Source organism: Erpetoichthys calabaricus, chromosome 1 (assembly GCF_900747795.2).
Source record: "Erpetoichthys calabaricus chromosome 1, fErpCal1.3, whole genome shotgun sequence".
NCBI lineage: Eukaryota > Metazoa > Chordata > Cladistia > Polypteriformes > Polypteridae > Erpetoichthys > Erpetoichthys calabaricus.
The window spans coordinates 233,541,596-233,568,827 of NC_041394.2; the positions used below are offsets into that span (position 1 = coordinate 233,541,596).

General features: G+C 38.9%; 1 protein-coding gene across 10 annotated transcripts in view; it reads right to left on the minus strand.

The window, feature by feature from the left end:
* Nucleotides 1-4,671, minus strand: part of cadps2 (Ca++-dependent secretion activator 2) — an 874,989-nt gene extending 870,318 nt beyond the window's left edge. For 3 of the 10 annotated variants that reach the window (XM_051929759.1, XM_051929771.1, XM_051929749.1), the window contains exon 1: nt 3,844-4,662. In XM_051929759.1, the coding sequence (XP_051785719.1) occupies nt 3,844-4,170 (327 nt within the window). In that variant the 5' untranslated portion in view covers nt 4,171-4,662. Of the gene's footprint in view, nt 1-3,843 lie in introns of all 10 variants that reach the window. The other 7 variants (XM_051929778.1, XM_051929757.1, XM_051929801.1 and 4 more) reach the window with 5 other exon arrangements.
* Between the last annotated feature and the right edge of the window lie 22,561 nt (nt 4,672-27,232).

A 27,232-nucleotide genomic window follows, 5' to 3' on the forward strand; every position in this document is an offset into this window, starting at 1 on the left:
TTTCTCATGGGTGGGGGTTCATGCATTTCAAACCTAGTTTTGTTAAAATTGACTTGCTTGTATTGAATGTTATTTCATTTTAATAAAATAAATAAAATGCAAAAAAAATTGGATGCTTTGAAATAATTCCATCCTTTTCAAATAATAAAAACTATTGAGATGGTACATCTAACATACTGTATGCTAAAATATATATCTTGGCTGTAAACAATACTTAATCCTAACACTTTCATATTTTCTCCATAATCTGACCCCTACCTATTGCATTCATTAAGATACTGTATATTTTCACATTTTCATCAAGACTTAGCAAATTAATTTTTAACTGTATTCCTTAAAAGTATCAATAAAGAAATTTAAAACTGAACTGCTATCATATTAACAGCATGACATGCACACCTTCGTACAACAATTGGATTTATAACTTTGCTAGATTTACAAACATGTCATTAACAACAAAGCAAAATAACTGTCGACAATGCTTACCCCTGTATCAATTCATCAAATAGGGCTTCTGTCAATGGATGATGAAATTGAGATATTATTAATATGTCTGCAAAATGCCACCAATTGCTGTCAATTACGTTATGCATGGTTGGATTCTACGCCTAGGAAAGATCAATTAAGAAGAGAAAGAAAAAAAATAAAAAAAGACAAAAGGATCCAAATATTGGAAACATAACTATCCCTAATATAAATTAGAAAATTTCAGAGACCTCAATGTCCTTGCATTTTAAAAGTCTGTGATTTAGACCATAGTCAAAGGATGTACAAAAAGACTGAATATTATAAAAGAAAGAGACCATCATGTTAGTATTTGATCCCTTCCAAAAAAAATCTTAAAAATCTAAAAACAAAATAATAATGCAGTAGCACAATGTCTATATTTTCACATTTACAAGTTTTATTTCTCTCATTCCAAAGATGTGTAGGGTAGGATAACTGTTGACTGTGTTTGCTTGTGCCAGGATATGCCCAATGATCCTCAAATGGGATTAGGAAGACAGAAAATGTTTGGACAGGTTACTCTCCCGTGTGAGCCAACTGTACAAAGGACATATGTACAATGTGCTGATAACTAGATTATAAAATGTAGACCACTAAATGTATGTATTCCAATTACAAAGATACATCAGCAAGTTTTACTGAAGAAAAATGCAAAAGTATTCCTGTTAGATTATCCTACGCAGTACCAAACAGCTACAATCATTCACCCATGACAGAAATTTACCAACGAAAAATACCGAGAAGAGCTTTATTTTTCCAACCAAAATGAAAGAAAATTAGCAGCAAGATATTAAACAACATGATGCTTCCACACTTTTACAGTTTCTTTGAATGACTAAGTGACAGCATGAAATGGGAGCATAGGTCTTAGACTGCTAAATTACACTTACAGTATATGATAAAAAGTGGCTACCTTATTGTACTGCTATATTCAACGCTGTAGCTACAGAGCATCCCTTGAGATAAGGAATCATTCCATAATCAATCACTAGATAAATTGTACAGTGCCAAACAATATTCTTTTCCATGCACATCCTTCAAAAATCTGCCATACAACACAGGTCAACACAGTCCAAAAAAAAGTAAGCTAATTGCTAAACCCAGTGATCTTCATTGACTTTACAAACATTTTCTTGAAAACTTCCTTTCCTTTTTAATAATTATACTGCTTTAATGCATGCACACCCGGGTTACTAATTTGGTCACAATATATGCAGGACTTTTCGCAGTGTTTCCCAAACTTGGTCCTGGGGGCCCACTGTGGTTGTAGGTTTTTGTTCCAACCAAATTTATAATCAGTGACAACACCTTATAACTCTGATCTCATTTAATTAGCAATTTTTTTTTCTCTTATTCTACATTCAGAAAGGCACAGCAGCATGATTTTTACATTTATAAGACATTTAGAAATATTTCTGCTTTTGCTATAGATTTAAATGCTTAACTCTCTTTGTTGATTTCATTATATTTTGCCCTTTTTCTGTGCAGTTTTCCCCTTCGTTGTGTCTTATTAATGGCAATTAAAACGGGCAGAGCAGACACCCAGGCAAACAACACTGAATAATCAAAGGCTGCAACAACTTTAGTGTCCGACCCACTAATTAGTAAATAATGGATCAAACAATTGCAACACCTGGAAAAATAAAATGAAAATCAAGATGAAAATATTGTTAAAATGAAAAAGACACATTATTCCCATATAACTGCTTGGTACATTTCAATACTTTTTTTTTTTTAACCAAACTTAGTTTTCTGATTTCTATATTGTTTCCAAAACACAGAACTTGGGGAAATAACAGTTCACTTAATTAGCCCAGGAGACCAATTAAAAACAGAAGCTGGCTGGAACAAAAACCTGCAGCCACAGTGGGTCCCCAGGATCGAGTTTGGGAAGCACATGAACCAACAAGCAATCCCTCCCAGTTTGTTACTAGTAGGAATGAAGAAAAAAAATCAGCCAATTCCTGTTCCAGCTGGCATGCCAGATTTCAGTTGTGAACACAACCATTCAATATTCTAGACTACCCTCTTACACAGTGACAGAAAAGGTGATTATAAAATGCATATCTATGCCTATATATATATATATATATATATATATATATATATATATATATATATGTAATAAATTTCAAGGTTGCCACACCATTGGACTTCTTTTAAAAGTATTGTTAGTTTAAAGACTTCGTCTGGAATATTGCTGAACTGAAATCAGTGTTTTTAAAGCAATTATAATCACGTATTGTGGTCGAGACATTTTAATCACCGACACTGAGATATTAAGGCAGGCACCAATTGCAGAGTTGTTTCTAACTCTACAGGTGTCTGGAACAAACGTAAGGTTTAAGTGCGTTTTTTTACCACAAAAAAAAAAAAAAAACACATGGAACCAAAGATCAAATGTTAACCCTCTGGTGGATTCTGGCCCCATGATACCCTGTGTTATAAAAAATTAGGTTTGAGAAGAAGAAAAAACAGATCTGTTATATATTGGTATGCGTGGTCTCCGGCGCTTTATAAACAAAATGCACTTTTAATGTCAGTAATAAAATTTCTGCCTCCAGGATCGTTATTTTGCTCATCACTCGTCTCGGCTAATTTATTTCGCCTCCCTTGATTTAGATAAAAAGCCTAGAAAACAAAAGGGAAACTGGAATTAAAAGAGGATGGGGGCGATCGGATTCCGATAAAGACACAGTGATTGCGTGTGGGATTCCGCAGTAAACAAATCGTTTCCAAGGGAAGAAAAAAAAATCCAGTAGTCTGTAGGTGTTTCAAGTAAAAATAGCTAAGCTGTAATTACCACTTCAGCCTGCTAAAAGGGAGCCCGTCTGCCGGACGCACACTCGAAAGTATTTAATAAAAAGACGTTACGTGCTTCAATGAACCTGACATCATTTCAGATGGACTACTTTTCAGGTGTATTTCTCACTGGGAAAAGCAGAATGACATGGATGAAATCAGACGTGTGAACATCCAGAAGACGCAGGCGACAAAGAAGGGGGCGCGACAAGAAGCACTTCGCCGCCACTGATGACCTGACGGAAGCAGCGTGGAAAGTAGTTTGCATGTTCCCTGCACATTTCCTTACTTTTTTCCGAGTCGCCGACATTCCTTCATAGGAAGCGCTGCTCTGGTCTAAAAGTTACGGCGTATACGTGTGTGTCAGGTGTGTGTAGGTGCGGACGCGCGTGCGCGAGACCTTCCGGGCAACTTTAAGACTTTCCTTCTTTCATTTTATGTCATTTGAGCTCTTTAAACAGCAGAGCCGGTTTTTTGACAGGTGTGCTCCTGGTCAAACAAGTGTGTTTAACGTGGCGACTGAGCTCAACTCACCTTTTGCTGCCTCCTGGCCATGTCCGTAGGCTGCTTGGCGTTAAATGGATAGGCGATGCACCTGAGCACAAATACATAGATCTGCCGAGCTCTCTTTTCCTCCTCTTCCTTTTGCTGCAGTCGTTCTTGCTCTTCTTTCTCCTTGTCGCTTTTCACCGAGGGACTGGGGCTCGCCGGTCTCGCATTACCTGCTCGCCTCTCATCCCAAGAATCGCGCCCTTGCGCGGGCGCAGCTCGCGGGGAACTGACAGGCAACAGAAGGTCCGTTCGGTCCTCTTCCTGCAACCCATCGTCGGATTCCTCCTCGCTTGAAGACGGGTCCAGCATCTTACAAAGAGATGTCCTGGGTAAATGTAATCAATGGAGGGAAGGGGGGGGGGGGGACGAAACAGACACAAGAATCAACAGGCGAGGTGGCTTTCGCCGCTGCTTGTACACGTCGAGTTACTGCAGATTTGTTTCCTAACAGTGATCCGGGGGGCGGAGTTTAGAAGGAGGCAAGCCTGTTCGTTCAAAAACAAACCCAGTTTATGTCCGTCGGCGGTGTTGTAGGCAGATCACGTTCGAGACGGGGCGAGGAAATTGCCGCTCAGGTTAAGCCACCTGTAGCACAGAGCCGGAGCAGCAGGCAACACGTGGGCACCTGTCTGTCTGCGTGAGCCCGTTCATTCGTCTGCGCGCGGGTTACCAGCAGTCGTTGAAATCTGCTGCGTGCAGTTTTGCAGGACAACCCCAGTTCAAGTGCTGAAAAACATACCTCCGTCATCGGGAGTAAAGAGGAATCGTTCCGTGATCAGGCTTTTTAGCTGCGTGCTGCGACTTGGTTTTGTTAAACAAATTTAAAAGCTCACGGCTTCCAGAACTGTGTCTCTCATTTCCTACTTGGTCCATTTCCAGTTTATTTCTTATAGTTGTTCAGAATCGACGCGTGCTGGTTTATGGCTTGATGCATATAGGTACAAGATGTGAACTGGGTTCCAATCCTGACCTTTCCTTCAAAGAAAATAGTCAATGCTGAGAAGATGTTCTACTTCTCAAATGATTTAGGACATTTTGCAGGCGGTGCAAGGGTGCAGAGGTTAGCTCTAAAGTTCTGATGCTGTGTTTTTGCCCATGTTCTCCTTGTACTTATGTGGACAGTTCTCCTGATGCAGTTTTTTCTGCACCATAAATATATAGGGAAAAAGAAAGTACATCCTCCTTCAGTTCTGTATTATACTAGTCAGAGTCTAAATTGGGGTATCTCTCAAGTTTTAATTGTATCAGGGTCTTTAGCCACCACTGTCATACGAAGATGACATTGTAATATACATATGAGAAGTGGGGTGGGGGAGGGGTAATTATTAAAAATAAGAAAAAAGGGGGCTTAAGCTCAAAAACGATGCTTCCGACACCTTTGGTCTAAATCACAACTGTGTTGTCTTGAAATCTAAACTCTGGTGATAAATGAAACATAACACATTTCAATGTGTTTTTTTTTTTTCAAAAAAGTAAACAAGCATTCAGAAGACATATGGGAATTAAAACTACACCTTACAATTTAGGAATCCATTTTAGCAGCAATATCTTGAAGTAAACGTTTTCTGCAGGTGTTTATCAGTCTTTCACAATTTGGAGAAATTTTGGCCCACTCTTCTTTACAACATTGCTTCAGTTCACTGATGTTTGAGGGCATCATCTATTTTTGCACAGCTTTCTTAAGATCCTGCCACAACATCTTAATCGGACTGAGATCTGGACTTTGATTTGGCCATAACAACACCTTGAATATTTGCTTTTTTAGCCATTCAAATATTGATTTGCTGGTGTTCTTGATGTACTAGTCCTGTTGCATGATCCAATTTCATCCCAGCTTAAGCAGTTGAACAGATGGCCTCACATTGCCTTGAGAATATTTTGGCATAAAGTGGAGTTCCTAATTGTCTTGATGACTGCAGGTTCCCAGGTTATGTGGCTGCAAAACAAATCCAAAACATTACTCCTCCATCACCATGCTTGACAGTTGGAGTTGTTTGATAGATAGATAGATACTTTATTAATCCCAAGGGGAAATTCATTTGTGGTGATATGTTGTTTTGTTTTTGCCAAACATGATACTGTGCCTTGATGACCAATTACCTCCACTTTGGTCTCATCAGACCAAAGGATATTGTTCCAGAATTTTTGTGGTGTGTTCAGATGTAATTTGGAAAAACTAAAAAGGGGCTTTCGCTTAGCCAGCCTTCCGTGAAAGCCATACATGTTCTATCTTATTCTAATTGTTCTTTCACGAACATGAGCATTTAACATGCTCGCCAAGGTCTGTAGGTCATGCGACGTAGTTCTTCAGCTTTTCTCAGAGCATTAAATGGTCTGACCTTGGGTTGAATTTGCTGGGACATCTACTCATATTAAGCTTGGCAACTGTCTTGAAAACCCTGCATTTGAAAACAGTCCTTTTCACTGTAGAATAGTCAATTTCAAATTGTTTAGAAATGGCCTTATCACCCTTCCCAAACTGATGAGCAGCAACAATTACTTCAGCAAGGACATGGCTGATGTTCTTTCTTCTTGGAATGATGTGAACACAACCCTGAGTGCTCTAGAACACAAAACTGTCAGTTTTGCTTTTTTAGAGGTAATCATACTTCCTGATGATAATCTGACTAATAACATCTGGCTGTTAAATACTCTATTCATTATTGTGGTAGTTGGAAGGGCGTACTTAAGTAATTCAAACTTCCAGACAAGTGGAGGCGCATTCACTAACAGCCTCCTTCCCTTTTTTCACAGCCTAGAAAACACACCCAGTGAGGGCCACCAAGCCTGACAGTAAGGTCAGAAGAAAATCTCTCCACTACCAGTCCCAGGGACATAAAAAATGGAAGTCCCGGGTGGTGGTGTCGTCTTGAGAGGACCACGAAGAAGAGAGGTGCTTGGGCAAGTGATTACCTCCTTCATAAGCCCTTTAGTTTGTGACCATCTTAGTTTTTAAAATTCTGTATTCATTTTTGGGACAGTTTCTGTTATCAGTTTTCTTTTTGAGTTAAAAAGAAAAAAGAGTTATCAGGGTAGTACTCTAAATTTTCACATTGTCTTACCTGCTTCCTGGCCACTGTTTGATTACTTTTTGGAAAAAAAAATAACATTGAAATTTGTTATGTTTTACTTGTTATCTGAGGTTAGATTTCTCTGTTTATAGAATTTAGTGATGACAACTCAATTATAATTTAAACACTGATTAATACTGTATAATCACAGAATTGAAGCAGAGTGTGCTTTCTTTTTCCTATGATGGTATATTGTAGGTTAATAGCTAATTTAAAGTTGGCCCTGTAGCTGAAATAGCATTAGTAGCATTATTCTTACCTGTTCAGAGTTAAGAATTTTTGTCGTACTGATTTTAGGACAGTTCCAAAACAATACACAAAGGGTTTTAAAGGCTGTCCCTTAACCACAAGTTTATTGTGTCTGCTGTTAGTAAGTGACCGGGGACAAACCTCACTGGCAGGGAAGAACAAAGGCCAGACGTTCAGAAAGAGAGGAACAGTAAAGATAAGAGAAAGTTCTTAGACCCATATAGGCAGGTCCAGAGGGGCAGCAGGGTTTTGTTTATATTTTGTTTATTTTAGTCCTTTTTAGTCTTTTCTTTTTTTTGTTCTTCCCTGCTGCTGCATCTAATTTAACAAATAAAACATTATTTTTAGTAACTTTGCACTCTAGTAGCATTATTTCTTTTGTGGAGAAATATTATAGTAGAAGGCACTTCTGCATCTGGGTTAACTGCATTTTCATGCAGGACTTACTCTGATGTTTCAGATTTGTTCATTGTTCTCAAGCTTCCGGTCCTTGCAGGCTGCAGTGGCTGCAGGTTTTCATACTAACCCTTTTTTTAATTAGTGACCCATTTTTGCTGCTAATTAACTTCTTTTGAATTAATTGTAATTAACTCATTTTTAAAAATTTGTTTCCCTGAATTTCTTCATTGTTCCTCTGAATTGCTTCAGTTCTTTCCTTAAAAGACACCCAAACCGAAATTAAATGAGAAGCAAGTGAGCCTACAGAAGACCAACTAAGTCAGGGCCTCAAACTCCAACCAATTTCACTCCAAGCAGTTGCTTAATTAGGCACAGAGTCTTGTTGTTAATTAAACTTGTTCTTTAATTGCATGGCTTGTTGCTGCTCTCATTGTGCAATAGCAGACATTTCTGAAATTGTTGATTTTCACTTTTCTAAGAGCAGTGTTAAAAAGTTTTGTGGACCTGAGCAGATCAGCATTCCTGAGACCTTAATCTTTCTTTATTTTCAGATACTGTATGCTGGACACAGTTTGCTGGTCATGGTTTGGCTCATTTAATATCTCACTATTGTTTGGCAGCTAATTAAGGAAAAAAGACAATTAAGGAGCCTGAGTCAATTACAAATAATTCAAAAGAAGTTAATTAGGAGCAAAAACAGGTCCCTAATTAAGAAAAGGATTAGAATGAAAAACTGTAGCCACTGCGGTCCTTGTGGACCGGAGTTTGAGAACCCTGGTTTAGTCTATAGTCCACTCATCTATTTTTAACCCAGAAGGAACACCAGCCCATTACAGGGCTCACTCACATGCATACATCATTACTCAGGTGTATGAACTTCCCAATTAACGTACTCTGCAGATTTTCAAGAAATCAGAGAAAAAAAAACAAGAGTACCCTGCACCCCCATGAGCAGTTGGATAAATTGCAGGCACCTCACTAACTAGTACATTGTCATGCCACATCCCACTTTAAACCTTTTTTGTCACACTTAACCCTCGTTTAATCAAAGTTTATTCCTTGATTTTAATTAAGCACTCCTAGAGTAACTCCAAAGCATTTCCTCATCTTATAAGAATCTTGAGGCAGTCTTCTATTCATAGTGTCACTATGCCTCCTTATTATATTAGCACTATAATAATTGGGGGATGCCCTTGCATCTCAGTTTGAACAGCTATATAAATATTAAATTTTCAATCCCCAATATAGCTTTTCTGGTAGTCTGCTAGGTCCAGAATTCCCCAATGATCCAGAGTTCTTCACCCCTTGTGTTTAATTGGCTTTACAGAGATATGAACAAAAATTGTGGAAAATATCAACAATCTCAAGGCTACAAGTCCATCTCCAGAGATCGTCGTGTTCCTTTGTCCACTGTGCGCAACATAATCAAGAAGTTCACAACACATGGCACTGTAGCTAATCTCCCTGGACGTGGACGGAAGAGAAAAATTGATAAAAGACTGCAACGAAGGATAGTCTGAATGGTGATAAACAACCCCAATCAACTTCAAAACATATTCAAGCTGTTTTGCAGACTCAGGGTGCAACAGTGTCAGCTCAAACTATCCGTCGACATCTGAACGAAATGAAACGCTATGGCAGGAGAGCCAGGAGGACCCCACTGCTGACACAGAAACATAAAAAAGCCAGACTGGAGTTTGCCAAAATGTACTCGAGGAAGCCAAAATCCTTCAGGGCGAACATCTTGTGGACAGATGAGACCAAGGTAGAGCTTTTTGGTAAAGCTCATCATTCTACTGTTTACAGAAAACGGAATGAGGCCTGTGAAGAAAAGAACACAGTACCTACAGTCAAACATTGTGGAGGTTCTAAGATGTTTTGGGAATGTTTTGCTGCCTCTGGCACTGGATGCCTTGACTGTGTGCAAGGTATTATAAAATCTGAAGACTACCAAAAGATATTGGGGCGCAATGTAGGGCCCAGTGTCAGAAAGCTGGGTCTGCGTCAGAGGTCATAGGTGTTCCAGCAGGACAATAACCCCAAACATACCTCTAAAAGCACTCAGAAATGGTTGAAGACAAAGCGCTGAAGAGTTCTGAAGTGGCCAGCAATGAGTCCGGATCTAAATCCGATTGAACACTTATGGAGAGATCTCAAAATTGCTGTTGGGAGAAGGCGCCCTTCAAATCTGAGAAACCTTGAGCAGTTTGCAAAAGAAGAGTGGTCGGAATTTCCAGTTGAGAGGTGTAACAAGCTTGTTGATGGTTATAGGAAGCACTTGATTTCAGTTATTTTTTCCAAAGGGCGTGCAACCAAATATTAAGTAGAGGGTGCCAATAATTTTGTCCAGCCTGGTTTTTGAGTTTTGTGTGAAATGATGTCAGATTTGGCTTTTTTCTCTGTTTTTTGTGTTATTTCAATGCATATAAAGGAAATAAACATGTGTATACCAAAACATTTGTAATTGCAACAATTTTCTGGGAGGAATGCTGCATTTTCAAGGAAAATTCCAGGGGTGCCGATAATTTCGGCCATGACTGTATACATGTGTGATTCTTTTGATATAGGCTTTACAGCTACATGATCTTTGAGAAGGTTACCACAGGGTTTAAAGCTGTTGTAGCATCCTATTTGCTTCAGTTTAATGAACAGAGCAGGTCAGATATTCTTTTCTTAATCACATAACACATACATCTCAGCAATTTTTAACAATGCCCCATGTGTTTTTTATTTTGTGAAAGTATTTTTTCTGCCTTCTTCTTTTGCCATCTTAGAATGGTAGAGGCACCGGATGCCCTTCCTGACGTAACCCTCCCCATTTATACGGGCTTGGGACCCGCACAAAGAAACACACTGGTTTGTGCATCCCCTGTGGCTGGGTTTAAAATTTTAAAAAATAAATTAAATTTTAAAAATTTGAGTGTAAAATTTAATCAATATTTGTGGACAACAATACAAATTTCCATACCGGATCGGTGGATCCCCGGGTTAACAATGACCACCACCAGTACTGTTAGCCAACAGGGTGCTGGCAGAAATTGGGCTACTGTTGGCTGAAGAAGGAGAAGAAGAGGGGGGAGACGTGTCCGGAGGCAGGAAGAGAGGAGGAAGGTAAGGAGAGTAGAACTGAGGGTAGGAACTTTGAATGTTGGCAGTATGACTGATAAGGGGAGACAGTTAGCAGATATGATGGAGAGAAGGAAGGTTGATATATTGTGCGTGCAAGAGACTAAATGGAAGGGGAGTAAGGCCAGGTGAAATTGTTCTATCATGGTGTGGATGGGAGGAGAAATGGGGTAGGGGTTATTCTGAAGGAACAGTATGTTAAGAGTGTTTTGGAGGTGAAAAGAGTGTCAGACAGAGTGATGATTATGAAGCTGGAAATTGGAGGTGTGATGATGAATGTTGTTAGTGCATATGCCCCACAAGTTGGGTGTGCAATAGATGAGAAAGAAGATTTCTGGAGTGAGTTGGATGAAGTGCTGAACAGTGTACCCAAGGGATAGAAAGTGGTGATTGGAGCGGATTTCAATGGACATGTTGGTGAAGAGAACAGAGGAGACAAGGAGGTGATGGGTAGGTATGGTGTCAAGGATAGAAATGAAGAAGTTCAGATGATAGTGGATTTTGCCAAAAGGATGGACATGGCTGTGGTGAATACGTATTTTAAGAAGAGGGAGGAACATAGGGTGACGTACAAGAGTGGATGAAGAACAACAACAACAACATTTATTTATATAGCACATTTTCATACAAAAAGTAGCTCAAAGTTCTTTACATAATCAAGAAAAATAAAAGACAAAATAAGAAATTAAAATAACTAAAATGGCTTTTGGGTGGGAGGTTTGATAATGCCATGGATTTCAATGTGTGTTGCTTACAATTTGCCTCGAGGTTGAATGAAAATGACTAATAACGGCAGGAAGAAAACACCCTCCGTAAATAAAAGGGTGGACAGTGTTATGGTGAGGTTATCTAGATTCAGTGAGCAGGATGTGGAGATTATATCCACACCATTTCATTCCATTGTTCACCATATTGTTCACCTATTCCTTTGTGCTTGCTGATTACTTGGTGGTTTCTGTTCATGCAGTAAATGGCAAACTCCTTTGGCTGAATAATGGCAAGAGCCCAAGATGAATGATGTCACTTTTTGCATTTAACTTAACAGTGTTGCTTATCTACTGTGTCATCCAGTGGTTGAACATCAGCTAATAAAATATTAATAATAATAATGAACTGCATTTTTATATCACTTTTATAACCTACTCAAAGCAATTCACATTGATAGCGGTGGTTGAAGTGGTTCTGCACTAATACTGTAGATGGTAGGGACTGGCTATCTGGCCACCACCACAGATTCCCCACCCAAGAGTCTTCCCTCTTGATTTTGTTTGCTGCGTCAATGTTATGTCTAGCAAACACAGTATAAGTAAACATTAAATTATGAACCTAAAATTAAAAGTATTTGTCATAAATAATGACAGTCACTACATGTCCAATACAAAAATATGTGGATTAACTTATGAATTAACATTAAAATAAGTACACAGCTGTCACCACTGTTCCCAACACCACCAGTGATCGAAACCGCCTGGTTTTCTATCTTAATGTGTGATCAGTTTATAAAGGTCTAACTGTATCTTACTATGTCAAAACTTGCATGACATCAGAATGTTATTTTAGTGAAAACAAATTAGAAACATTTCAACAGTCAAGAAACAAGAAGCACACAGGTAGATTACATCCTATGCAGAAGAGTCAATCTGAAGGAGATGGAAGACGGCAAAGTGGTGGCAGAAGAAATTGTAGTTAATCAGCATAGGATTGTGGTCTGTAGGATGACATTGGAAATCAAGAAGAGGAGGAGAGTGAGGGCAGAGCCAAGGAACACATGGTGGAAGTTGAAAAAGGAAGACTGCAAGGTTGAGTTTAGGGAGGAGGTGAGACGGACTGAGTGGTAGTGAAGAGTTACCAGGCAGTTGGGCAACTACAGCAGATGTAGTAAAGGTGACAGCAAGAAGAGTGCTTGGCATGACATCTGGACAAAGGAAGGAGGAAAAGGAAACCTGGTGGTGGAATGAGGAAGTACAGGAGAATATACAGAGGAAGAGGATGGCAAAGAAGAAGTGGAATAGTCAGAGATGCAGAAAGTAGACAAGAGTACAAGGAGATAAGGCGTAAGGTGAAGAGAAAGGTGGCGAAGGCTAAAGAAAAAGTGTATGATGGGTTGTATGAGAGGCTGGACACTAAGGAGGGAGAAAAGGACCTGTACAGATTGGCTAGACAGAGGGACCAAGCTGGGAAAGATGTGCACCAGGTTAGGGTGATAAAGGATAAAGATGGAAACATACTCACAAGCGAGCAGAGTGTGTTGAGCAGATGGAAAGAGTACTTTTTGAGGCTGATGAATGAAGAGAACGAGAGAGAGAAGAGGTTGGATGATGTAGAGACAATGAATCAGGAAGTGCAACGGATTAGCAAGGAGGAAGTAAGGACAGCTATGAAGAGGATGAAAAATGGAAAGGCCATTGGTCCAGATGACACACCTGTGGAAGCATGGAGGTGTTTAGCAGAGATGGCAGTGGAGCTTTTAATCAGATTGTTTAATTGAATCTTGGAAAGTGAGAGGATGCCTGAGGAGTGGAGAAGTGTACTGGTGCCGATATTTAAGAATAAGGAGGATGTGCAGGACTGTAGTAACTACAGGGGGAATAAAATTGATGAGCCACAGCATGACGTTATGGGAAAGAGTAGTGGAAGCTAGGTTAAGAAGTGAGGTGATGATTAGTGAGCAGCAGTATGGTTTCATGCCAAGAAAGAGCACCACAGATGCGATGTTTGCTCTGAGGGTGTTGATGGAGAAATATAGAGAAGGCCAGAAGGAGTTACATGAAAAAGTCAGGAGTGGTAGAGAAGTACGTAAAAGTTGTACAGGATATGTACGAGGGAAGTGTGACAGTGGTGAGGTCTGTGGTAGGAGTGACGGATGCATTCAAGGTGGAGGTGGGATTACATCAGGGATCGGCTCTGAGCCTTTTCTTATTTGCAATGATGATGGACAGGTTGACAGATGAGATTAGACAGGAGTCCCCGTGGACTATGATGTTTGCTGATGAAATTGTGATCTGTAGTGATAGTAGGTAGCAGGTTGAGGAGACCCTGGAGAGGTGGAGATATGCTCTAGAGAGGAGTGGAATGAAGGTCAGTAGGAACAAGACAGAATACATGTGTGTAAATGAGAGGAAGGTCAGTGGATGCATGGAGTAGAGTTGGCGAGGGTGAATGAGTTTAAATAATTGGGATCAACAGTACAGAGTAATGGAGATTGTGGAAGAGAGGTGAAAAAGAGAGTGTAGGCAGGGTGGAATGGGTGGAGAAGAGTGTCAGGAGTGATTTCTGACAGACGGGTATCAGCAAGAGTGAAAAGGAAGGTCTACAGGATGATAATGAGACCAGCTATGTTATATGGGTTGGAGATGGTGGCACTGACCAGAAAGCAAGAGACAGAGCTGGAGGTAGCAGAGTTAAAGATGTTAAGATTTGCATTGGGTGTGACGAGGATGGACATGATTAGAAATGAGTATATTAGAGGGTCAGCTCAGGTTGGACGGTTGGGAGACAAAGTCAGAGAGGCGAAATTGAGTTGGTTTGGACATGTGCAGAGGAGAGATACTGAGAATTCTGGGAGAAGGATGCTAAGGATAGAGCTGCAGGGAAGAGGAAAAGAGGAAGGCCTAAGAGAAGGTTTATGGATGTGGTGAGAGAGGACATGCAGGTGATGGGTGTAACAGAACAAGATGCAGAGGACAGAAAGATATGGAAGAAGATGATCCGCTGTGGCAACCCCTAATGGGAGCAGCCGAGAGAAGAAGAAGAAGAATGGTAGAGGCACCACAGAAGGTCACTAACACACACTGGACAATAACCGATCCGCAGGATCCCATCCAGTATTGTTAACACAATCATACCGCAACTTCATTTACTCCTCAGCAGGTAAGAAATCAGCATAAACAGGAAAATTCAATTTAAACATATACATTATCCATAACATCAACAAATACATCAATATTTATATGACATTCACTTTAAAACTCCTTTATAAAATCCCTTCCAAAGTCCACAGTGCATCAATTCAATACATCTTCACATGCATTTATCATATGTGAAAAAATGTAACCCTGGCTTTGATTCAACAGTATAAATTAGGCTGTGGTCTCCTACTGTTGTCCTCAATTATGGGTTAGTGATAAAGTGGCAAAGTTCCAGAATATCAGCAATTCCCTGCCACGTGTCCTTCTTTATTGAAAACTCTCCACTCATTAACCTTTCACAGGAACAGCAACATGTTATTAGATATGTTGTAGTTTCCCAGCCACAGCAGCCTATAAAACAAATATTTAAATTCTGTATATGTCAAAGTAGTCTATGGTCTATGAAAGGGACAACACCTCCAGAACACAAACAGCACACCTTAGATACAATCAGCTAAATAGTATAAGAGCAATCTATTAAGCCAGCACTTGTGGCTTGTGCTGCTGAAAACCTGCAGTTCTTACATATAACAATTACAGTATATTAAAATATAGTATCTTAGTCAAAGCAATTCTTTTGGTATTGAACTTTGATATTAGTTTAAACAAGTGATTTAAAGTCATCAGAGACCAAGCAAACATTCATATACTGTATATATGAAAACAACAATGCATATACAGTGCATCCGGAAAGTATTCACAGCGCATCACTTTTTCCACATTTTGTTATGTTACAGCCTTATTCCAAAATGGATTAAATTCATTTTTTTCCTCACAGTTCTACACACAACACCCCATAATGACAACATGAAAAAAGTTTACTTCAGGTTTTTGCAAATTTATTAAAAATAAAAAAATTGAGAAAGCACATGTACATAAGTATTCACAACCTTTGCCATGAAGCTCAAAATTGAGCTCAGGTGCATCCTGTTTCCCCTGATTATCCTTGAGATGTTTCTGCAGCTTAATTGGAGTCCACCTGTGGCAAATTCAGTTGACTGGACATGATTTGGAAAGGCACACACTTGTCTATATAAGGTCCCACAGTTGACAGTTCATGTCAGAGCACAAACCAAGCATGAAGTCAAAGGAATTGTCTATAGACCTCCGAGACAGGATTGTCTCGAGGCACAAATCTGGGGAAGGTTACAGAAACATTTCTGCTGCTTTGAAGGTCCCAATGAGCACAGTGGCCTCCAACATCCGTAAGTGGAAGAAGTTCAAAACCACCAAGACTCTTCCTAGAGCTGGCTGGCCATCTAAACTGAGCGATCGGGGGAGAAGGGTCTTAGTCAAGGAGGTGACCAAGAACCTGATGGTCACTCTGTCAGAGCTCCAGAGGTCCTCTGTGGAGAGAGGAGAACCTTCCAGAAGGACAACCATCTCTGCAGAAATCCACCAATCAGGCCTGTATGGTAGAGTGGCCAGACGGAAGCCACTCCTTAGTAAAAGGCACATGGCAGCCTGCCTGGAGTTTGCCAAAAGGCACCTGAAGGACTCTCAGACCATGAGAAAGAAAATTCTCTGGTCTGATGAGACAAAGATTGAACTCTTTGGTGTGAATGCCAGGCGTCACGTTTGGAGGAAACCAGGCACCACTCATCACCAGGCCAATACCATTCCTACAGTGAAGCATGGTGGTGGCAGCATCATGCTGTGGGAATGTTTTTCAGCGGCAGAGACTGGGAGACTAGTCAGGATAAAGGGAAAGATGACTGCAGCAATGCACAGAGACTTCCTGGATGAAAACCTGCTCCAGAGCGCTCTTGACCTCAGACTGGGGCGACAGTTCATCTTTCAGCAGGACAACGACCCTAAGCACACAGCCAAGATATCAAAGGAGTGGTTTCAGGACAACTCTGTGAATGTCCTTGAGTGGCCCAATTGAACATCCCTGGAGAGATCTTAAAATGGCTGTGCACCGATGCTTCCCATCCAACCTGATGGAGCTTGAGAGGTGCTGCAAAGAGGAATGGGTGAAACTGGCAAAGGATAGGTGTGCCAAGCTTGTGGCATCATATTCAAAAAGACTTGAGGCTGTAATTGCTGCCAAAGGTGCATCGACAAAGTATTGAACAAAGGCTGTGAATACTTATGTACATGTGATTTCTCAGTTTTTTTTATTTTTAATAAATTTGCAAAAACCTCAAGCAAACTTTTTTCACATTGTCATTATGGGGTGTTGTGTGTAGAATTCTGAGGAAAAAAATTAATTTAATCCATTTTGGAATAAGGCTGTAATATAACAAAATGTGGAAAAAGTGATGCGCTGTGAATACTTTCCGGATGCACTGGATGTGGTACAGAAAAGGCTATGTCATAAACTGACAGTAACAGCTTTCAGAGCTCAGTCACTGTGTACATTTTATCCAACAGAAGGTGTAAGGGATGTTGGGCAACTCTCTTTAGTTGGATGCTTTTGTTTTTTTTTCCATAATTATTAACTTGCAAGGTAAAAAAAAGTAATTTTTTAAAAGGGAAAGAATTAAATTTCAAGATATACACAGATCAGAATGCATCCATGCCATCATTGTTGAAATAAATTTATTTTCTAGCACTCTATTTTAATTTTACAGATCTCCTTGTGAGAATAGTCTTCTGTGAGAAGTTCTTTGTCTTCTTCCTGCAAACATTGATCCACACCTTGATCTGGGAAATCTAAAGAAACCACAACAGGCAAATAGGATGATATTCACGCATATCTCTGTATTCTTAAATATTTTTTTAAAATGGTGTTTGCATAATCTTCTCCACAGTTTTGATAAGAAAACGGCCTTGCATAAGTATCTCTCTATAGGTAAGCACTCAAGTACATGTTCAATAGTGACCTCAAAGGCTCTAGCACTCTTTCCCTTGTTGTGTACTCTGCCGTGAACCAAGGACAAATCCAATCCACCTGATTAAAAACTCCATAGTATCTGTGTATTGCTTCCTTCAAGAAATCCTACCTAACCCCAGTAGCACCATCATTTTATATATCTGATCTTCATTCAAGTTGTTTATTTCACTTGCCACCTCAAATTGTTCTGCCCAGTCAACCAGTTCTTTACCATCTGCTGTAAAACTCTCATACATAAAAATGGGCAAGTATTTGAACATTCTTCTAATTCAAAACAGGCCTCTGTTGAGTTGCTGGCTACTTGCATTTTAAAAAAGGTAACACAATAAATAACTTTTGTATCCATTGTAGTGGGCAAAACAATGGCAGTGTCCACTATGGTTGAATGAGGTATGACATAAGATCTAATATAAATGTTGGGATGCCAACTAGGTTGTCCTGGTTATTAATGGTGCTAGGTAAAACAGAAATAGCGCTTGGTGGTTCAAAACAAACAAAAACAGTGCCTCTGTTAATCAGTCAGGTCTGAGGCAGAGCTCTGTCCTGTGGTGTTTCCACTTCCACGTCCATCACTAATTCACACTGTTCATTCACAATGCTTCAATATCAGAGAAGGCCTTTGTTCATAATCAGTAATGTAAAAGTAAATTTTATATTCAAAAATACAGGAAGAAAATTCATACTAAAATAAGATTCTTCAGAAACCAAGAAAACTTTCCCAAACATACTCAAAAATCATCTGTATGCCTCATAAAAACAAAATGTAAAGAATGTGCCTAATTCAAAAGCCCTTACACAGAATTCTATTCAGAAAAATAAATCTAAGTAAAGAATGCACAAACGGCTAAAAGCGGATAGTCTGCATAGAAGCAAACTACAGAAAACAAAGGGAAGCATCTATGTGAAGATGTGGTTATCACAGAGTAGCTGCTAAAAAACAACTAAAAAAGCTGCAAGTTAAAACATAGACAGCACTTCAGTCCTGGAATCTGACATTACCCTAGCTCAGTCCACCCACCCAAATAAATCTGATAGTTTAAAGGTCCATCTCCCACCATTGTCCCAAAAAATCCTTTTCTAGTATTCAAAATAAGGTCTACTGCTAAAATATCTCTGCAATATTCAGACAATATTCAGACTCGTATCAATGCCCTGGCATCCTAGGATAGTTACAAAAATTCAGTCCTCTGTGAACTATTGAGGCAATATAATCCCACCTAATCTAGATGAATTTCAGTTTCTCTGATCTCCATTCATTGTAGTGTCTATTAACTAAAGCCTAAAGCTTTAGCCCAAAGCATGCCCTCTATAAAATTCATTCATAAAGGTGATAAATACAGCTGAAGACTCAAGTTATTCCCTTGATTGACTCCTTTATCCATGGATTACTCCAAGAAGCCTCAAAATTCCTTGTGCTCCCTTCACTGCTGCTATTAACTTCTCTGGTACTAACTTATGCTCCACAGCATTCCAAATCTCTGTTCTTGGTACCATATCAATGGCAGGTTTAAGGTCTAAAAAGGGTAGGCACAGCTTTTTGTCTCTGTCTAATGCCTTTTCTACTAAAGTCCTAAGAGTAAATATATGTTCTAAAGACTGCTTGTTCTTGTTTCAGTTTATGTTCAATGACCATCCTAACCAAGTCGTGTTGGTTAAATTATTGTATATATGGAAATGTGGGATTCATTATAAGTATTCCAGTACTATTGACTTTGTAGTACTTTGTGCAACATTTGAATTGTTAAAATAAGACATATCTGGAGTCTAACTACAATAAGCTGTAAAAGCATTAGGGGTACATTCATCAAAACATAGCTATCTGTAAAAATTAGAATTAACAGAATTCTGGTTCTTTTGTATTTTCCCAAAATAATGTAATTGCTTGAAGGCCATTTAAGTAGGTCCATAAAGATTAATGAATATCAGTGCAGAGCTGATTGTGAAAAGTCTTCAGCAAGTGAGTGAAATAGACAAATACATTTCTGTAACCCCTTTTAGCATTATTTCCTAATTATTTTAACATTATAATATTATATTTACATGTCACTATTTTGAATCATCTTAGGCTATGCCCTTTTACAGTATCTTGATCCTGGGTGCTGCAATATTACATATGGTGGCCATGATCACTTGTTTGTCATGTGACTCAATAACACATTATTCATCACATGTGCTCTTCTCAGTATCCAAGCTTTAGGTGTTTCTGATTTTTGTTTTGCTGTTTTTAAAGGGCTTGCCTTTCCTCACAATAAACTTTGTCTTGTGCTTTGATTTGGTTTACTAAGCAGTTTTTATTAGGTAATAGCACCTCCTAGTTCTTTCACTAATTCTTTTCCCTTTACCCTCAATCTTCATCTCATCTGTCCAAATTTTCTTTTTTTTTATTTCAGAACCATGGGAATTTTTCACCACGCATAATACTCCTAAAATGCAGAAAATGTATTTGAATTTGGAGTTCTATGTATTTATACTGAGAGAACACTGTATTCAGAATCACAAGAAGAAACTGTCAACTCATGACTAGCTGTTCTGCTCAAAAACCAGTCCAAGTTGTGTAGCTGTACTGGAGGTGTGGATTTTATGACATATAGTTTCAGTAAAGTGGTTTTGAATTTTGGGCATCTTAATATGAGAAATGCTCAGATTTTTTTGTTACAGGATTTTTCACACATTTCCTCTGATTGGTTCCGTTTATGGCTGTAAGAGTTTTGGTCCTTGGCCTCTCAATATTCCCCCATGAATTATATGCAATGGAATTTCAGAGCTAAAAAAGCACTTACTAAAAAGTAAAAGGAACACTTTTGTCGAGAGTACCTATAAAATTCTCTCCTTTAACCAGTACATTTACACATTCTTTCAGTAACCTTTGATCCACCTCTGACTGGAGTATGGCTTACTTAGTGAAACTGGTGGCAGCTTCTGTTTCTACACACCTAATCCTGTCTAAGCACTGTAACTTTCTTTGTTCCTTTATTTTACAAGATTATTTCTATTGTTTCCAGGGGTATATTTTATACTTTTATCTAGAGTCTACTGAACCAATGATAAACTACTGGAATTTGGCTTCTTCTTCTTCTTCTTCTTGTTATTATTATTTTTTATCACTATTCCATGTATCAATACAGACATCTGTTTAGGGAAAAATCCACTGAGTGTGATAGATAAGGGTGCTGTCCTGCATTTCCAAAACCCAGGATGGTGATAAAAAGGCCAACAATAAACAAAAGAAATGCCTTTGTTATAAGGCAAACTACACTAGGGAAGGACAACCAAAGGGAGTAACACAAATACATAGACCAAAGAAGCATAAATTCCATTCCCTCTCTACACACTCCTAAATCGGGTTGGTCACCCTTGGTAACAAGTGTTGTGGCTAGTCCACCTTCCTAATGCTTCCCATCTCACCTCCCATTCCTTTTTTCAAATTTTTACCTCTTGTCTTCCTGTTAGTTGCATGTTCCAGCAGCTCTTCTCCTGACTCTAAAGTCACTGGGCTTCTCAGGATCAAGTATATTCCCTCTGCCCCTGTTCTATACAGGTTTGCCCTGGTTACAATCTAGGTTCCCTTCTTCAGTGGTTTTGACCTTGGCATCACAAGGAATGTCCTCAGGTTGTTTAAGTCCTACCTTTTGAGCAGATCCTACTGTGTGCACCAGGTAAGCAGGTTGTGTCCAAAGGATCAGTTTTGGGACCTCTTCTTTCTATACACCTCCCAACTAGGCCTTATCATCGAGCTAGGTGATGTATGCAGCTGTACCTGTAATTCCCTCCAGACCTTCTTGTTATCCCATCTTGTTTCTCTATTCAGCTCCCCATCTCTGTTCAGCTTGTCTCATTATTGCTAACACCCTCCTAGTTGGTATGCAACATTGGGATGGTGATCGATTTGTGTTCTTTAGGGTCCATGTTGCTACATTCTCCCAATCTTACAGATCCACTCTATGCTCTCTCTATGCACTCTCTGGGATCTTTTCTTGGAGAGACTGCATTTCTACAGACGAGATGGTCTGGATCCAAGCAGATTTGGCACCAAGTCCTCCCTGATAAAATCTCAAAGGTAATCTGTCTTTATTGGCTATGTAGATTTGGTCGCAATGTTCTTTATAATGCCATATTAGGATTTGATAATTCAGTACTGAGTTCACCTTTAGGTGTGCACTGTATTAGCACTATAATAACGAACCATAGTCTAAATAAAAAACCCAGACAAAGCTGTATAAATGTGAATAATGTAATTACTATTTCACCTATAGATATACACTGTATTAGAACTACTGTATAATAATAGTGTAGCGGGGCTACATAGTGGTAATAGTGTTGTCAATGTTTGTGCTAAGTGCGTTTTGTTTCCATCGTCCCGTTTGCTGTTTAATGTGTGCATCAGTGAATGTCGTCCCCGTAAATAAAAGGGGGGACGGATGATGGAGGGAGACCATGGCCCCAAAATGGAAAGCACCTGTTTACAATTAATCGATTACATCCGGCACAGGACTATATAAACAATCAGGAGGGAACAGAGGAAAAAAATGGAAAGGAGAGACAGAGATTGTCATTTTCACCACGATGCATCAACTTACCTGCTGTTCACCACATCACGCCTTTGTATCCAGTTTGTTTTCTTTCCGCCGGACTGACTTCAATCCCCTCATCACCAGAGACCCCAGGGTCAGATTACATCATCCACCACAAGCCGAGGATTCACGGTGAGGTTGCTCCATTTATTCCAGGAAATACAAATGCATCTCTTATCTGTTCACCAGTCATCCGCATTCAGGACAGTTGTACACTCGGACTCAAGTTCACAATCATTCATTCCATATTTCATTCATTGTTGTTATTCATTGTTGTTTTTTATATGTTACAGGGGCAAGGGAGGGTTTGTTGTGTGTATATATATATACGGTGGTGTCACATTGTTGCTTTGGTGGAGGGATATATTTTTTTTTTCCACATTTGAAATGTGCAGTAGTGTTTTGTTTTTCATTTAATATAATTAACCACCTATTTTTACATATCATCTGTTTTTGTGTGCTTGTTTAAATCATCAATTGTGGGGAAAATTTCATTTGTTAGAGGTACGGCTTGATATTCAGATTCATCTCAGTAATTCATCCAGGCCACAGGTCTTGGAGGTGTAGCTGCCGGCTGGGTAAGGGGTCGGCCATTACAACAAATTATAGATTAAATACAAATCTGCAGAAAGCAGCATAAACACAAATAAGTTAATTACCATTTCAAGCTGCCATTACATCCCAATTCAGCTCTGCTCTTCTGATACCTTAAATGTGGCTTTACTAAATATTGGAGCATTAACCAGCAAGATCTTTTACATTAACCATCTTATCAGTGATAGGAAAATCAACTTTCTTACACTAAGTAAAATGTGGTCCACCTCTGATGGTGCAGCAGAAGCAGCACCTCTAAATTACAGCTTTGCTCAATTGGTTTGCAAACAAAAAAAAAGGCATTGGTTTAGCAACTATTTACTCAAGCTACTTCAAGTGTAAAGATGCATGTTTTGGTACTTTCACATCTTTTGAGTATCTTGCCACTTCTTGAGTATCTTCAGTCTCTTGTATTGACCGTTTATAGATCTCCAAAATATAATGTGTCATTTATTGAGGCATTCTCAGACTTGGTATCTATGATAATAACTAACTATGACTGGTTAGTAATTGTAGATGATTTCAGTTTTCATGTGGATAGCCAATGTGACCCAAAAGCAAGAGAATTCATGAACTTACTACACTCTTTTGATCTTAGTCAGTACGTCAGCCTGTTCACACACATAAGGGTGGACGTACACTGGATTTAATGATTTCAAAAGGATTAAAAGTTGATGTGAGGAAGGTCATGGATATCGGTATATCAGTTCATTTTTGTGCATTTGTCAGAGGGGGACACTTTTACATTTTTTTGTGCACTGGGTGGTTCCATTAGGCACCCACTGTTGGGACCGGGGGGGTGAGAAGTTAAAAGGCTGTCTGTACTTATTAATGGTATTTGCTGTCTTGCAAGGGAGTCACTGCTTTGAAGTCTGGCCTTGGAGGATGCCTGTATTTACCTGGCTTGGAAATATTGGTTCCTAATCAGCATATCTGTACTTATTAATGTTTGGTAACCATACATTTTGTTAACTTGTGTTTTCATTAATTGTTAAACCCAGGCAATTTAGATGTGCCATTGATTAAACTGTTTGTCCAGGACTGACAACAGCAGGGACTGAAGTAAATATAAACTCCTGGGCAGCAGAAGGCAGGGGGAACAGTCCACAGGAAACGCTGCCAAGACACTCGGACAGGGCACAGGGGCTCGCAGGCAGACAAGGGTACCTGGCTGGCACGATGTGAGGCACAAGGATGGCAACACTTCCAGGGAGGAAGAGACAGTTCCACAAAGAGACGCCGGATGTGGGTTCAGCGAGGGAGGGAATCTGCATGAAAGGACCCAGCAAAGCTGACAGATGAGAAATGAGGCGTGCCTAGGTCCCAGCAACACAAGGAGCCCAGAGTGGAAGAAAAAGGAACAACGAAGAGATGCTGAGAGGGAGTCAACTATTTGACACAACTTCTGTAGGGGAACGAGTGTCCGGGGAACAGAGTGCATCCATGGACAGTTGAACGATTAAGTGTTGGGGTAACACAGTGGGCAACTTGGACTCTGCACCACTAAAGGTTGTATCCTCCAATTCTTGTTTTTATGGACTTTTAGAGTGTGGACTGTGTATTTTCCTTTTAAAAAAAGGAAATTAATTCCTGATATGTTTATGTTCTGTTATGTTCATTTATCTTTTTAATGTACCTTATATTGTCTTGTACAATAGAACTTACTGTTGCTTTTTTCTGAAATTACTGTTGTGTCTTTCATTGTGTGTTTACTCACCGCCCAATTTAAAGAAACCTGTGTGCTATTATTGGTAAATTTCAGGAGTTCCCAGTCTCTTAATAAAACTGGGTGGAGTAGTCGGATATTTTAATGGTGTCTAAGTTAGATTACCTATAAGTGTGACCAGACACCTGTTACACATTATTTAATGTAGCAATACTGACAACTACTACTTCTGAGAAGCGTATTCTTAAAAAATGTTATTTTGATGCATCTGCAGATTTAATTTTTGCTAATATTTTAAAAAATCAGTCAGATTGTTGTGCTTGCCTTAATAATACTAATAGTATAAAGAATAAGGTAGAAAGCTTTAATGCTAAGGTTAGAGCTGTAACTGACATAGTTGCCCCTGTAAAAACTGTTAAGAAAATCCAAGTACTATTACAACTTGGAAGACCCAAAGTGTGCTTGATTTAAAGAGAACATGCTCTAGAGCTAAGTATAAATGGAGAAAAACTAAACTGATAGTCCACTATGAAATTTGAAGGCAAAAATTATAAAATTATAACAACGTAGTACAGCTTGAGAGGCAGTCCTATTTCTCTAAAATTATAAATGATAATGATGGTAATCCAAGAGTTTTATAGTCGACTATTGATCGGTTTCTAAACCCAGCTCACTCAATTGAATGCCTCCTAAAAACTACTAGTGAAACTTGTGAGACTTTTGTTATATTTTTTAAACATAAAATAAATATTAGAAATATAGTACATCTACGCAAAATTAATCCCATTGTACTCCATCATGCCCTTTTAAGATAGTTAGATTTTTTCACTGGAACAGATCCACCTGAACTATGTAGAATAATTTCCCAGCTCAAACGCTCCACCTGCCCCCTTGACCCAGTACCAGCAGGCTTTTTTAAAGAAGTCTCTAATGTCCTTATTGATAATGTACTTGATATAGTGAACTCATCGTTAGGTACAGGGTCTTCCCTGACTGTCTAAAGATTGCAGTTGTTAAACCTCTTCTCAAGAAAAATAATCTTGACCCCTCTGTATTTGACAACTTTAGAACAATTTCTAACCTGCCTTTCCTAAGTGAACTTCTAGAAAAGGCAGTTTTTAAGCAGCTAAATGAATACTTGAATAAGTAGTCTTGATAAATTTCAATCAAGATTTAGAACAAATCATAGCACAGTAACTGCACTGCTTAAAATAGTAAATTATTTGAGGGTTAATGCAGACAGAGGCCACATATCTGTTCTTGTTCTCTTATACTTGAGTGCAGCATTTGATACCATAGACCACAGTATTTTTATCAACTTCCTTAGACAATAGGTGGTCTTTCTGGCAGAGTCGTAAATTGGTTTCAGTCTTATTAAACAAGTAGAAAATTCTTTGTTAGTTGTGGTCATTGTACTTTGGAGACCCATGATACTGTATGTTATATGGTATACCACAAGGATTTCTCCTGGGTCCACTGTTTTTTTCAATCCATTAGGTCAAATTATGACAAAGCACAAGGTGAGGCACCACAGCTATGTAGATGACACATGGCTTTATTTATCATTAGCATCTGATGACTCTGATGTTCTTGTCTCTCTGATCCAATGTCTTAATTATATATCGGAATGGATAAGTGGAAACTTTCTCAATCTAAATAAGAAAAAAAAAGAATTCTTATTGATTGGCAAATAGGAAAATAGTGAGGGTATTAGAAATAAACTTGATCACTTAGGTTTAAAAGTCAAGGCGGTGGTAAAGAATTTAGGGGTAATCATTGACTCTAACCTAAACTGCAAATTACATATTCACCAGATTACTAGGACTGCATTTTTTCACTTAAGGAATATAGCAAAAGTTAGATCTCTTATAACTTCACAAGGTGCTGAAAAAATAAGTAAAATTTAGTCAACTAGAATACTGTAATGCATTCCTATAAGGGCTACCTAAGAAAGATATCAATTGGTTGCAATTAGTGCAGAATGCTGTAACTAGAATCTTAAGTAGAAAAAGAAATTTGAGCTTGTATCACAACTATTAGTGTTCTTACATTGATTACCTGTGTCATTCAGAATTGACTTTAAAATACTACTATTGGTTTATAAAGACTTCAATAGTCTTGCTCCATCCTATATTTTGGAATGCCTATCCCCCTACACTCCAAGTTGTAACCTTAGAACTTCAGATGGAGATCTGCTTATAATTCCAAGAGCCAAGCTTAAAAGTAGTGGTGATGCAGCCTTTTGCTATTATGCACATAAAATCTAGAATACTTTACCAATAGAATTTCACCAGGCTAATAATGTAAAACATTTAAAAAAAAACTGCTAAAACCCCATTATTTTCATTTCCCATTTTTGTAGCTACATTTTAATTTTATTCCTAATAGACTATATGGGCATAGAATGATCATATTATTCAGGGATCAGCATCCTGTACTAATCTCTACTATTCTCTGCTGTCTTTTCCTTTTCTTCTGTGGCGGCAATCCGCGCCACCACCACCTGTTCAAGGCACCATGTAGCCACCTGTGATGATGGAATAAGCTGCCCACCTCCATTTGAAATGCTGACTCCGTCAATGAGTTTAAGAAGTGTTAAAAGACACTTTTGTTTGGTGACTTTCTGTCTAGCTGATATTAGCTGCTTGATTTTTGTAACTTTGGAAGTGTATCTAGCTTGTCTGTTGTTCTGAGCTCTTCACTTGTGATGATTCATTTTTTAAACTGTCCTGTAACCCTTGTTTCCAAACAGTCCCCCAGACTGGCATTTCCTTGATTATATTGACCTCATTTGTAAGTCACTTTGGATAAAACGTCTTCTAAGCAAATGAACACAGGTTCTCCACAACTGTTTGGCATATTTCTATGCTTCAGTCATTAATACCAACCCACCAGATTCCTTTTCAAATACACCAGCTCCCAAGCAGTAACCCATTGCCATTATGCCC